The 13082-nt window shown below is 42.3% G+C and overlaps 1 protein-coding gene across 1 annotated transcript in view; it reads left to right on the forward strand.

Moving 5' to 3' along the window:
• Positions 1–654: 654 nt before the first annotated feature.
• LOC104946733 (ral GTPase-activating protein subunit alpha-2-like) overlaps positions 655–13082 on the forward strand; it is a gene marked incomplete at its 5' end in the record, with an annotated part of 43758 nt that continues 31330 nt past the window's right edge. The window contains 9 exons of the mRNA XM_010772617.1: positions 655–783; positions 1750–1878; positions 2094–2152; positions 2896–3004; positions 4853–4963; positions 5252–5320; positions 6185–6322; positions 9008–9185; positions 11671–12505. Coding sequence (XP_010770919.1) covers positions 655–783; positions 1750–1878; positions 2094–2152; positions 2896–3004; positions 4853–4963; positions 5252–5320; positions 6185–6322; positions 9008–9185; positions 11671–12505 — 1757 coding nt within the window. The remainder of the gene's footprint in view (positions 784–1749; positions 1879–2093; positions 2153–2895; positions 3005–4852; positions 4964–5251; positions 5321–6184; positions 6323–9007; positions 9186–11670; positions 12506–13082) is intronic.

Genomic DNA, 13082 nt, shown 5'->3' on the forward strand with positions numbered 1-13082 from the left:
TATATATATATATATATATATATATATATACGTCATGGAAAACCTGTTAAGAGCTCTCCGCGCTCCAGCACGGTATTTCACTGTACATACTTGAGCACTTTGTGCAGAGCCCTCTGCAGCGCAGCATGTGTAAGTGTTGTAAGAGCACCCATCTGCCACAGAGCCGCCTGTACCTCGGCGAACAATACTTTGTTTCCTGCTTTAATTACAGGTTTGCCTGTGTGTATATACATAGGACGGACCAAAGTTGAGGTCTTTTGTTCTTTCTCTTATCCTCTGTGAACGATCCATCTGCTGCCCTCGCTTTCTGTTTTTTTTTTTCTTTCTGTCCTTTACAGACATGTGCTGTTGAGTACCTTACTCTCCCCAACACATTTAAAATGCTTATCCTAACTGTCGGAGGAAAAAGCTTTCTCCCTCTCACATGGTGTCCCATTTGCCAAATATTTCTGCTTCCCTCCCCCACCCAAACAAGAACATGTGCTCATACCAAATTCACAAAATCCTGTTGACTGTAAAAAATTGCAGATGGGTGATGGCTGTTTATTCCTGTAGCATGTTGAGTCATTGGTGGATGGATATTATCATAGTAATGCATACGGGGAAAATATAGTCTGCCGCCTCTTAATAGTATTTGTGTATGCATGTCATCAGGACGTTTTGAACACCATCATCCGTGCCTGCTCTCCACGTTTCTTCTTCCTCGGCCTGCCCGGCTTCACCATGCTCGTTGGAGATTTCATCACTGCCGCTGCCCGCGTCCTCCGATCTGACTCCTCAGAGGTACGCGCACACTCTCCACATCTACATTTGTCATGAGATTCAAACTCAACCTTAAAAATGTTGTTAAATATTATATCTACTTAAACGTTTTCAGGAATGTCCCAACTAAAAAAAGAAAACCAGAATTCCTCCTCATACATGGTGGTCTTTAATAAATGTGTCAATGATTCACTCACTCTCTTGTATCTAATGGGTCTATTTTTTATTATTATTTTTAATCCAGTAGTTATAAATTGGATAAAATCTATTTTTCTCTTCTTTTTCCTTCTTCTTCTTTGTAAGACTTTGCAACTTTGACTGAAATGAATACCGAACATATTTTTATTTTTATTGAAATATATTATTCATCCTGAGTTTTCCTCAATCTTTTGAAAGTAAATAGCCTAATGGCACAATAAGAAAAGGACATTGTACTATACATATTAAACAAAAGGAAATTAGCCTACACTGCTGCCACTGCATTTCTTTGTTTTATTCTTTTTATATTGTATATTGGAGGCGTGTGGTGCAGTGGGTTGAGCGTTGGTGTTCGGACCAGGGGGTCACAGGTTCAAACCCCACTGCAGTCAACATGTTGTTGTGTCCCTGGGCAAGACACTTCACCCCAAATTGCTCCTGGGGTTTGCCCTCAGTATTGAGGATGTAAGTCGCTTTGGTAAAAGCGTCTAACAAGTCACATTGTAATATTGTATTGATTATATATTTACAATCCAAATGAATATCAGAAAGAACAATCACGACCAAAGAACAGAAGGAAAAAAAGCGGGTACGGTCGATAGCCTTCCAGAACTTCTTATGAAGGTCCAAATGTTCCAAACAACCCCCAAGAAATGTACCACCTCATTTTGTCGGGGAGACAAATAAGATAAAATGTCCAGAATGGTGACTATCTCTGACTTCTCCCAATGATTTCCAGTTATATGTTGCTTCCTTCTGTTTTGGTTGCCCCCCCCCCATCCCTTCCAGGCTCCGAGGCTGGAGGCTCAGACAATCCTGGGCTCCCTGGTGTGCTTCCCCAACCTCTACCTCCAGATTCCTGTGCTGCAGCGTGTGCCCGGCTCTGATGACATCATCGTAGGAAATGAGGATATCAAGGTGAATGTTCAATATGTGGTAATGATATTTAGAGACATAACAGCTAACTCTAAATGATTAGTCCCATGCAAGTCTCCTAAAATGTGAACGTTAAGCATGATACTGTTTGATTCTTATATCCGATCTTCACAATTAATAACCCCAATAATGTAGATGGATAGAATAACGTGTATTTTGAGAATATATCAATTTAGCATGTTTTCTTTACTGTTCAGGATTACCTGGTGAACATCCTCCTAGAGATGGCAACAAGGGAACACTGTGAAGGAGCCAGGTATGATCGGCAATATGGCAATGCTTATTTTATATTAGATTACATTGGCTATTTATTTTTGTTAGTTTGAGGGCGATGTGTTTTTACACACATATACATATTTACTATTATAATGTGCATTGAATCAGAGCATTTGCTTACAGTATTTATGTACTATGTATATACAAGTATGTATATGCTCCTGTACTGTAAGCATATATTCCTGCTACTAACTACATTATTTATGACTTTTTAGAACAATTTATGAATCCATAATTTGTATACTATTAATATTGTTTATATTTGATATAATAGTTTTCATTTTCATTTTACTTTTAATGTGTAGTTGTTGATTTCTCTATTCCACTTTTTAAGTATCTTTATTTTATGTCTGAACACAATGATTCTTCTTCTGAAACAAATTAATTTCCAAAATTGGGATCAATAAAGTATTTATCTGTCTGTCTGTCTATCTATCTATCTATCTATCTATCTATCTATCTTATAAACAGTATAGAAAAGGGATTTTCAAGCCTATTTAACAAAGAAATAATTTGTGTCCTTAAAGTTATAACTAAAGATTTTCGTTACGAGGTGTCTATTAAATCAAGTAACACAATGGGAGTTGAGGCTATGCTGGTTGAACTAAATCCAAAAAACACCTGCTGTTGCCGCTTATCACCTCGGAGAACAAATTGGAGATTTTAGAGGTTGAATCGTTTCGTTTTTTTACTCTGCTTCTCTCTGTATCTTTTGTCATTCAGGTGCATTGCTGTGTGCACTCTGGGTCTGTGGGTTTGTGAGGAGCTGACGCAGAAGAACATCCACCACCAGGTTAAAGACGCCATCAATGTGCTGGGCGTAACACTAAAGGTCAGTTCACATCACACCATGTATTCATTTACAGTTTGATACCCTGGAACTTATGTGTTCAGTTTGATTTTCTAACAAACAAGCGCAATGTTGACCATTTTAACTTTGGCAACAATTCTGAATAGGATAAATCACTGACGGCTGCAGTGTCTTAAACAAAGTGATGCACGAAGCCATGATTTCATCTCAGAAATGTTTCGTTTTACCACATGAGCACTGTAGTGTTTAGCTCTATCAGAAATGATAGTTGATTACATAAAAGGACTGCAGAACAATTTCAACATAGTGAGTGGACAGACAGTGTGAGAATAAAACATGTTCAGTGATGTGACTCATGGCCATATTTTTGGAAGAGCCCTCTTTCCTCCCTGAGTGAAGAGATGCAGAAAATCACTGGTGGTTGTTTTTTGTCGCTTTTTTTTTCTTCTTCATGGAATAGTGTTTTGGGCGGTGGTGTAATTTCCAGGCTGCTCGCTCTCAGTAGATGTGGGCCAATTTAAGCAGCTACATCTCCCAGCTTCCTGCTCGAGCATCCCCCCCCCCTTCCCTAATGGAGCAGTAATCACTCCCCTGGACAACTTGACACACAGACTCCGCCAGCCCCAAAATAGAGGGTATAGGCTGGGTGGGGGATCTATGGGGAAGAGTGGCACTGAGAGTCTCTTTTCGAAAAGCAGGTGCTGAACTCTCAGGGCCCCTTTTTGTGTTTGGCCATTTCTGCACTCCCCACATTGTCTGTCCTTGTTACATGTTGAAAGGCATTCAGCTGGAAGAAATGGAAAATTCTATTTCTCCACAAAGAATTTCAAATCACTAAAGAAATTCACATTTGAAAGAAAATTGTCAACAACTCAATTCTTTCCTGTAATCAGTCAGGAGAAAATAAGTCATTGTTTGGAGGGGAAATTCAATTATGCTAAGTATATGCATGTAAGTGAAAAACTAAACATAAGGGCTATTACTCAGATTGTTGTCATGCTCAGCTTGTGCCTAGAACTTGTTCCCTTTTTCAACCAGCCATGTTCCCTGTTTCCAACCTTTGGTCTGGGAGCGAAGGGAGGGAGGAAACTTTGGGATTTTAGCCTTTAAAGACCATTTACATGCATTAAAACCTTTATAACACACTACAGGAGATAAACACATAGCATAATAGAGCCTCCTTAATGTTGTGCTTATGTGTAAATATAAAGTTCTCAAATATGTCAATACATGTTTTTTTTCCTGCATGTTTAGACAGCATCAACATCAGAGACTTCATAACAAATATTTACTAACTTTGATTGTTTAAGTTACAGTGTGGAATCAGCATTTCAGGCATAGAAATATTGGTCCATCTGTATCCTAGTTCTAAAAATGAATCCTACTTGAACTTGCCAATCACATTTAAGCATTTTGTGAATTTTGACATTCATTTTTCAGTTTAGATGATTTGAATCTGATCTCACAGAGTATGAACATTGTAAAAGGCTCCAGTGTTCCTATTTAGTATGTGTTTATTTGGACAGTTTAAACAGACACTTGATGCTTACTTATATGCTTGATTCAATGCTTTTTCAAATAGCTTAGATTGAGAAATTAGGGACCAGCTAGCACCAATTAAGAACACAATGCCTTAGAAGAACATCTGATTGAAATCTATGATATATTTTGAATGTATATAGTGCCAGAGCAAAAATGTCAAGGCAGATGCAATAGCAAGCGTTCCCCTAGCCCCAGAATGTACATGTATAGCATTAAAATATTTGTTAAATGTCTAAAATGTTCCGTATGTTAATGCAGCTTATTATAAAATAAGCTATGCATCGTTGAACTGTTTGTGTCCCGTCCTTTACTTGTTTGTTCGTGCAGTTTGGAAACAAAGCAGTGGCTCAAGTGGCCTGTGACGTGTTCCAGCTGCTCATCTCTCACTGGGAACATCTCCAGAGGCTGGAGCCCACTCTACCTAAGAAAATCATTGAGGTACACACACACACACACACACACACACACACACACACACACACACACACACACACACACACACACACACACACAGTGTTTTGTCAGTAGCCATTAGAGGTCTCTGAGAACATATATTCATAAGTAAGAAATTCCTATCAAGTCACTTAGGATTCAAAAGTCTTACTAACAAATATGCATACTCCACCTCCCTTGGCTTCACATCCATTTGAGCACACAGCCCTGACTCAGCTAATGAATAGGAGTGTGTCATCCAATTATCTTCCTCCTTGTTTTGTCCCAACACAGATCTTTGTGGCCACAATAGCCTTTTTGTTGCCGAGCGCGGAGCACTCAACAGTGGAAGCAGACAAAAAGGTACATGTTTGAAAGGAGGGGACACGGCTGAGTTCTAAAGGCCCTTGATCAATCATGTTGGAATGGAGCATTTGCAGAGGAATGTTTCTTTATATCTGTCTAGCTCTGTATTTTTTTTTTGCCGCTCTCCTCTATTTGCTTAAAGGGGACCATCATGCTAAATGCACTCTTTGATGTCTTTTGTACATAAATATGTGTCCCCGGTGTGTCTGGGAACTCACGCAGCGTCAGAAAATAAAACCCTCTCTCTTTTCCTCCGTACCCAAATCTCTAAAAACGAGGCTACAATGGAGCTGATCCAGATTTGCGTCCGATATGACGTAATATCGGAAATGAAGGCTGGCTTTATACTCACGGCCCTATCAGAAACATTGCTATCAGAAACAATGCCCAACTGTTTTGGATGTAATATGGTCGGTGCATGTTTACATTAGCATCGCTAACACTCAGAGCTAACCTGTACTGCACAGAGCATGTGTGTGAAGAAGCAGGAAATAAAAAAGAACTCACCTTGTGGTATAACCGGCAAGAGAGAGCCTTTGAGCTCCATACTGTTTCAGAAATAATCCTTGATAAACCATGATATGGCATTTCATCAACGCAGTATCTGCCGGTAGCATCTCCCGCATGAGCTCAGCCCCCTCCTTTTCTTTTTTTTATAAATTTGTTGTTTGTTATTTTGAGCAAAAAATGTCATAGACATGTTTTTTATATATTTTTATATATCTGAGAAATATGCTATTGCCTAAAAATAGCATGATAGGTGCACTTTAATGTTTCTCAGGAACGGCACAGCTCCTTTTTTGCTATATACACTTGTTTTTGTTTTATTTGATGACCAACATGTGTTTCTCACTTCCTCAGTTGATGGTGTCCCTGCTGCTCTGCCTGTTGGACTGGTGCATGGCTGTTCCCTTGAGTCTGCTGCTGGAACCCATCACCATGCCTTCTCCGGAGGACCGCACATCCCATAAGGCCCCCCTGCTGGACTATATCTACAGGGTGGGTAGCCTCCCTGGCAGCTGGGGGGGGGCAACATTTTTCTTTTTAAGAACGGCCACTTTAGCTTCTTGCTGATTTCCGATAACTTCTGAATAATACATAGTCTTCATCCGCAAACACAATAACTCCAGCTTCGACCCCCCCCCCCTCTATTACCCACAAAGACTCACCTCCACCGTGACCTCATGACTATGCCTCATTTAACATCATAGTGGCACAGCATAAGAGAAACCGCCATAGCCGACTGTCCATTTATCATATGCAGGAAACCCTTACAACTTGCTTTGTAGTAGCATACTGCATTTACAAATATAAATTATATTATGAATTTAAAAATATGCAGTACCCACTCTAGTTACTCTAGTGTATCTCTCCCACTAGCCTTGTATTTTATAGTCTGACCCTGAGGAAGAGGGCCAAGCTTCAGGCACAAATGAAGGAGGTATTATTCATTCCCTCCTGTCTGGGCAGATGCGGTCAACGGCAGATCTTTGTAAGGATGTCACCCCTGATAAGAAACGGTCCAATTATTCAAACAGGACCCATTGTCCAGTTGATAAGCTCGGGCTATAAACGCTTGTCCTGGAGATTTGAATGGAATATGTCTTAATATGAGAGCGACTGCAGCTGCTATGAAAGCAAAGACAATTAGGCGTGATTGGTTGTCTATCAGCTAAACAAAAGACAATGGCCCCTCTGGGTTTCATTGGAAATAATATATTAGGCAAGGGCATCGCAAGGTGTGACAATATTAATGCAATGTCAGGACTGAAATCTATACTTCTTCGCAGATACCTCGGCTGCTGATTATTCTCTACAGCGAGCGGAGAATAGCTTCCCTAATTGGAAACATCTCCCTTTTATTGCATCACTGGCTAGTGTCACTGAGAAGGTAGCAGGGAGGGCTTTTCATGCTTCACCTTCCTTTAATTACAATTTCAGATAAAGAAAATAAAAAACCTTGTTAAATACCAAACACATCAAGCACAAGAATGGGACCCAGCTAATGAAAAGGTTGTCAGGCTATTGGTTCTGAGATGAAGTGAGAAAAAGTTTTTAACAGCATGCAGATCGATGTAAAAAGCAACATTGCATTAGAGCTCATTGGAGATCTGCTCTAGCTTCTCCATCTGCTCTTTTCGCTTCCCCGGCAGCCAGCTGCACTACGCGTCTCTGTGTGTGAGTGTGTGTATTTATGTGAGGGAAAGAAAGAAAGAACAGGTCCATTTGTCCACGTGCACACCTGTATGTCTCTCTTTGCGTTTTTATGATTGGATGTATGTGTGTACACAGGCGTATACTCATGCATCCATATGTGCCTCCTCCAACTACAGTAAGCACTGCGCCTTACTTTCCAGGAACTGTTGCTACGCGAAAGTGCAGTCACTTAGTTGTCAAGCACAGCTGTGGGTCCCCCCCCCACCACCACCACCAACCTCCTCCCTTTCTGTCTCTCCACCTCTCCAAAGAGGAAGCTCTTTGGGGCTTTGGTGTAGCAGCTGTTTGGTTCAGGTCTTTTCAGCCTCAAGCCTCACAATCCCTCCCCCCCATGCACCCAGAGGTCTGTTCGGCAGAATCATCCACATACTGTCTACATTGCCCCACACAATACTGTTTCAGATGGCAGGGCCAGGCTGCCTCTCACAGCGTCTCTCAGCCAAGATGGAGCGTATGTGTGTACTGAATGGGATTAGCCCTCGCATGGCTTTACCCAAGTTGCTCTACTCTGAATGAGAGGCCCCCCTCATTTACATACATTAGGCATATGTTTCACCCTCTCATACGCGGCACCTCACCTCCACTCGGATTATACAGTATACAGGTGTGTCTGTTTGTGTGTGTGTGCATATTTGTGGTGGGAGCTGAGCACAGGGATGAAGTCTTAATTAAATCAAACAGTGTAAACCTGTCCAATGGCTGTAATCAACTGCCCCAGTGCGCCTTATCTAGCCCTGCCAACGGATGCTCTGCCATCTGTTATGTAGATCGATACACTCACACATCACAGGAGAAATGGATTAGTGGCAATAAAGTCCCCTCTCTTTTCTCTTCCCCCCCCCCCCTTACCTCACTCCCTCCTTCCGTCGCCTTATGATGTAAATGCACCTTATATTCCCCTTTCATGCTCCTGGATCATGTCACTCTGGAGCAGGCCTGCAGGAGTGTCACTGTGCATTGTCTCACAACACACACACACACACACACACACAAACACACACACTATATATATATATATCGAAGTTCAAGTTCAGTCATCGCCTATCACTGTCAACACAAGGCAATTCAAAGTGCTTTACAAAAATAAAAAGATATTAAGAGCAATAGGAAATGTGCAGCGGATACACACAACAGCCAATTAAAAGCAAAGAGAAAAAAAAATGAACACAGCAAGGTAATATAGAACAACACAAGCATAAAATACATGCATAAAAGTAACAGTGCAGTGTAAGATAGGAATAGTTCAATAAAAAGCAGCACAAAAAAAATGTTTTATGCCAGAACCTGAATAAAAAAAATATTAAGAGTTGCAGACTTGCAGGTTTGTGGGAGTTTGTTCCAGATATTTGGAACTCCATGTTTAGTTCTGATTCTGGGGACAGAACGCAGAACTGTCCGTGTTGCACGGGATTAGAAATGATAGCACATTTCATCTGAATCCTCACCCCTTTCCCTGCTCTTCCTCAGGTGCTACACTGCTGTGTGTCGGGCTCCACCCTGCACACCCAACAGAGCCACTACCTGCTCAGTCTGTCGGACCTGTCGCCCGACTATGACCTCATGTTGGGTCAGGTTAAGAGCTTCGAGCCCCCACCCTCCCAGACAACCTCCTCCGACTTCGGCAACCTGCTCACAGTCGCTGAGGGTAAGGAAATGGAGCCTTACTGATTCCCCCTTTTTACCCCGCGCTGTGCACGAGATTGCACACGGCTGGCAGATAAAACGGCAATGGCCATTTTTTGGTTGTATAGGATGTGTGCATTTGTGTGTGTGTCTGATATCTGTCACATCACTGCTTAGAGGACTATCTCCGGTCAATTTTGGGACACACTTCTTCATTTCCGTTCCTGTGCTTCTGACCACAGACCACAGAAAAAATATCCCCAAAAAAAGGATTAGACTGAAAAGCAAACTCTGAAAAGCCCATCCATTTGGAGCCTCTCCATTAAATGTCAATATCTTATTAAAAGTATGAAAAGGAAATCAACCATCACAGGGAAAGGAATGTTCGCATTAGTACTCAGCCCTAGAGAGAAGACCCATTATGGGGTTTTTTCTTCTTTTTTTGTGACCTTGTGATTCCATTAGGCAATATATTCCTCTCTGCCCCATGTCCTTAACTTCTGAAAAGTCCTTGGAGCCCAAATACAAAATGCAGTGTACTGAAACAATGTAAGAAATTTGAACAGGAGCTTTTGCCTGAAACATTTCACCACACCTCTCTGTTTCTGGTGCCCGTGTTCTTAGTAGAAATAACAAAACACTTTCAAAGGGGCAAACCAAAGAGAGCCGGCCTGGTTATATTCATGTCCCCACCTCATATTGATCAAGTCACATCAAAGGGCTAGTGCATCTCTAATGCAGCTTGGCCTGCTTTCTAAAGAGCTTTCTCCACTTTGATGGGGGATGATGGTATTGATAGCACTGTCACAATGTAAGAGTGCATCTCCTTGTTTTTTCCCACATCACTGCAGAATAAAGCACCGCATGCCTTTCACTTGGGACTAAAAACCTGTGCATTTACATAAATGCAATTCACTAAGTAGTGTCCTTTTTAGCAGCCTGCAAAGATGGTGGTTCTTATTAGCACTCTGCCAGTCTCAACGCTTGTCCATTCTAAGAAGACTCAATGGGCTTTTCAAAGTTGTCTCTTTTGATTAGAGACCTACTTAGAGGTGTGCCGGCCAAGCTTTTGTGAGAAATGAATAAAGTACACCTATTAGTAATCATAAATGAGATTTGGCTTTGTATAAAAATGAGCTAACTGAGATGATCGCTTGTCTACTCACAAACATGGGGCTTTTGGGATACGGTTAGCAAAGTGTGCGTTTGATTACTTAATAGGCCTTAACGCTGTTTTTTTCAGGCGATTCAATTAGTGCGCCAATTGTTTCTCAGTGTGTTGTCATTACTACTTTAAACGGTCCCTTTCCTGTAGTGTGTTATATATGTTGTGCATGTAAATCGTCTGCTAAAGCTAGGTCCCAAAGTGTTTCTTCTACATACACCACACCCTTCCCCCCGCCTAAAACGCCTCCATTGGACTCCATTGTTAACATCCGTAACATAGTGACATCACTATGTAACACATGCGCCTATATTGGATAAAGCTCCAACACATTGTACGTGATAGGCTAAGGGGCGGGACATGTATAAGCAGTATACCAATAGAGCCGGCCAGCTAACCAATCAGAGCAGACTGGGCTCTGGTTTCAGACAGAGCAGTGGTTCCCAACCTGGGGGGCGCTCCGATCAGATCGGTCTCCACCATTTTGTAGATTATTTACGACTTTTAAATCCACATAAACACATCGGCAAAAAAAAAAAAAAAGTTTTAAACAGTTTAATCCCTTTGTGAATTGTTTCCACTTCCGCGCCGTCCTTTAATTTCTTCATACAGCGGGAATCCAAATGAATGAATCCTGAGTCCAATAACCATCAAAGTCACTCCAATAGTGCTCCTTAATTACGCTTTCATCCTCCTTTAACAAGATACATCACATTCATCCAGTTTGTGACAGTAGTTGTAGCATTTTTGAGACTTTGAAACTTTAATTACCGCTGTTGCGCCCCTCCCCTCCCCCCCTTGTGTGTGTGGGGGGGGCGCAACTTCCAACACGAGTCATTTGGGGGGGGTCTTGGGAAAAAAGGTTGGGAACCCCTGAGACAGAGGGTGAAAAGAGGTGCTGCAGAAGGAGAAAAAAAAAAATGTTGCTTTTACATTCCGAATAAAGGCATTAACCAAATGATGACAGCTCATTTTATTACCCTTGTCAACTTTGACAAAGGTAGCATATAGCATTTCCTTTCCTGTTGTTCTTACCTTTCACAATAAGAAAGCTGTGATTAATGTGCTGCATAATTAGGCTATTCAATTATTCTGGGCAAATATGACCCCGGTAGTTGGTTTACCTCTACCTGCGTCAATCTATTCAAACTTTTTATTAAACCAGTAATGCTTCTGTCACAAATTAGCATCACTGTTGGTATACATATTTTTGATGTGAAATATTCATAGTCAGCTAAAGCCGTTTACCATGTTTTACAATTTCAAAACATTTTTAAAAAGTGTGTTTTCCTTCAGAGACTGTCTAAGTATATGTATCTTCCTGCCATAATTTCCCCCCCAGAAAAGCGTCGTCGGAACATGGAGCTGATTCCCCTGACAGCACGGATGGTCATGACCCACCTGGTGAACCATCTGGGCCACCACCCGCTGAGCGGCGGCCCGGCCCTTCTCCACAGCCTCGTGAGCGAGAACCACGACAACCCGTATGTGGAGTCGTCCGAGCTGTCCTCCGAGGTTTTCAAAAGCCCAAACCTCCAGCTGTTTGTGTTCAACGACAGCACGCTGGTGTCCTACCTGCAGATCCCCGCAGAGACCCCCGCCGTCGGACAGCCCCCCAAATGTTCCTCCCAAGTACGTGTGATCGTCCGCGACATCTCGGGGAAGTACTCGTGGGATGGCGCAATCCTCTACTGCACCAACCATGACGACTGTGATGACGCAGGCGTTTTTGATGCAGTTGATCGCCCTCTTTCCACCACCTCTCATGACCCTCACAGCAGAAACCAGCCTGACTCTCCAACAAATGGACCGTACAAAAACCATTGCTCAGTCTCCGACTCGCTGTCAGACTGCTACGAGGAGGAAGGGTTGGATATATTGGACACGCTTTTGGAGGACCTGGGCCACAGCAGCCCAGAATGCCTCCCCGTACCACAGCTCAGGCTAAACCAGCCAGCCCCCTCCCCGCATGGCATGAACTTAGAGCAAGAGAGCGCCATCATGGAGGCAATCTTGCGTCAGATGCAGCAGGAGGATGAACAGGTGAGGAGGTGGGATGCTGACTTGAGCTTTAAGGCTGCCTGCCAGAGTGAACCGTCACACCAGGAACCAAAAGCTCCTTTCTACTTCTGCCGGCTGCTGCTCAATGACCTTGGCATGAACTCTTGGGACCGCAGGTACGCTACAAACCGAAACTAGCTACCTGGTTTGCACTGTAGAAGAAGAAAGACGCAAACAAGAATCAGGGTTCTGAGAAGTTATTCTATAGCCTGTTGATTATTTGTTTTGATGTAATTCTTTAGCATTCTCTCTGCTCTCATCTTAAATTCAAGCAGTACCAGCCAGACTTACTTCCTTCCTCCTTAACTAGTTGGACTACTTCCCTTAAGTAACTCAGCTGCTGGCTCGTTACTCAAAGAGAGGAAGAGCACAGTTAAAAGCACTGCGGAGTCTAGAGAGACTTAATCTCCTCTCCACAGGGTAAAGGTGCCCAGCTGTTCTCACTAAGGTCCACCTCGCAGAGCCACATCTTTGACGTGCTTTCCCGTAAATTAAAAGCTTACACCTCTTAATGGTGACCGTGCAACGTGCCTACAGCAAGAAGGAGATTGCTGTTCGCACCTGTGCCTTTTTTTTCACCTCTGTTAATCTTGTCTGCAAAACAAAACTCCACTATTTTTCTCAATTTTCGAGTAGATTAAACCCTTTTTCCAACAGTGGTTAATTGTTGCTACCATGCTTTTTATATTCAGA

This window comes from Notothenia coriiceps, unplaced genomic scaffold (genome assembly GCF_000735185.1).
Source record: "Notothenia coriiceps isolate Sejong01 unplaced genomic scaffold, NC01 NC01_scaffold00011474, whole genome shotgun sequence".
NCBI classification, from domain to species: Eukaryota; Metazoa; Chordata; class Actinopteri; order Perciformes; family Nototheniidae; genus Notothenia; species Notothenia coriiceps.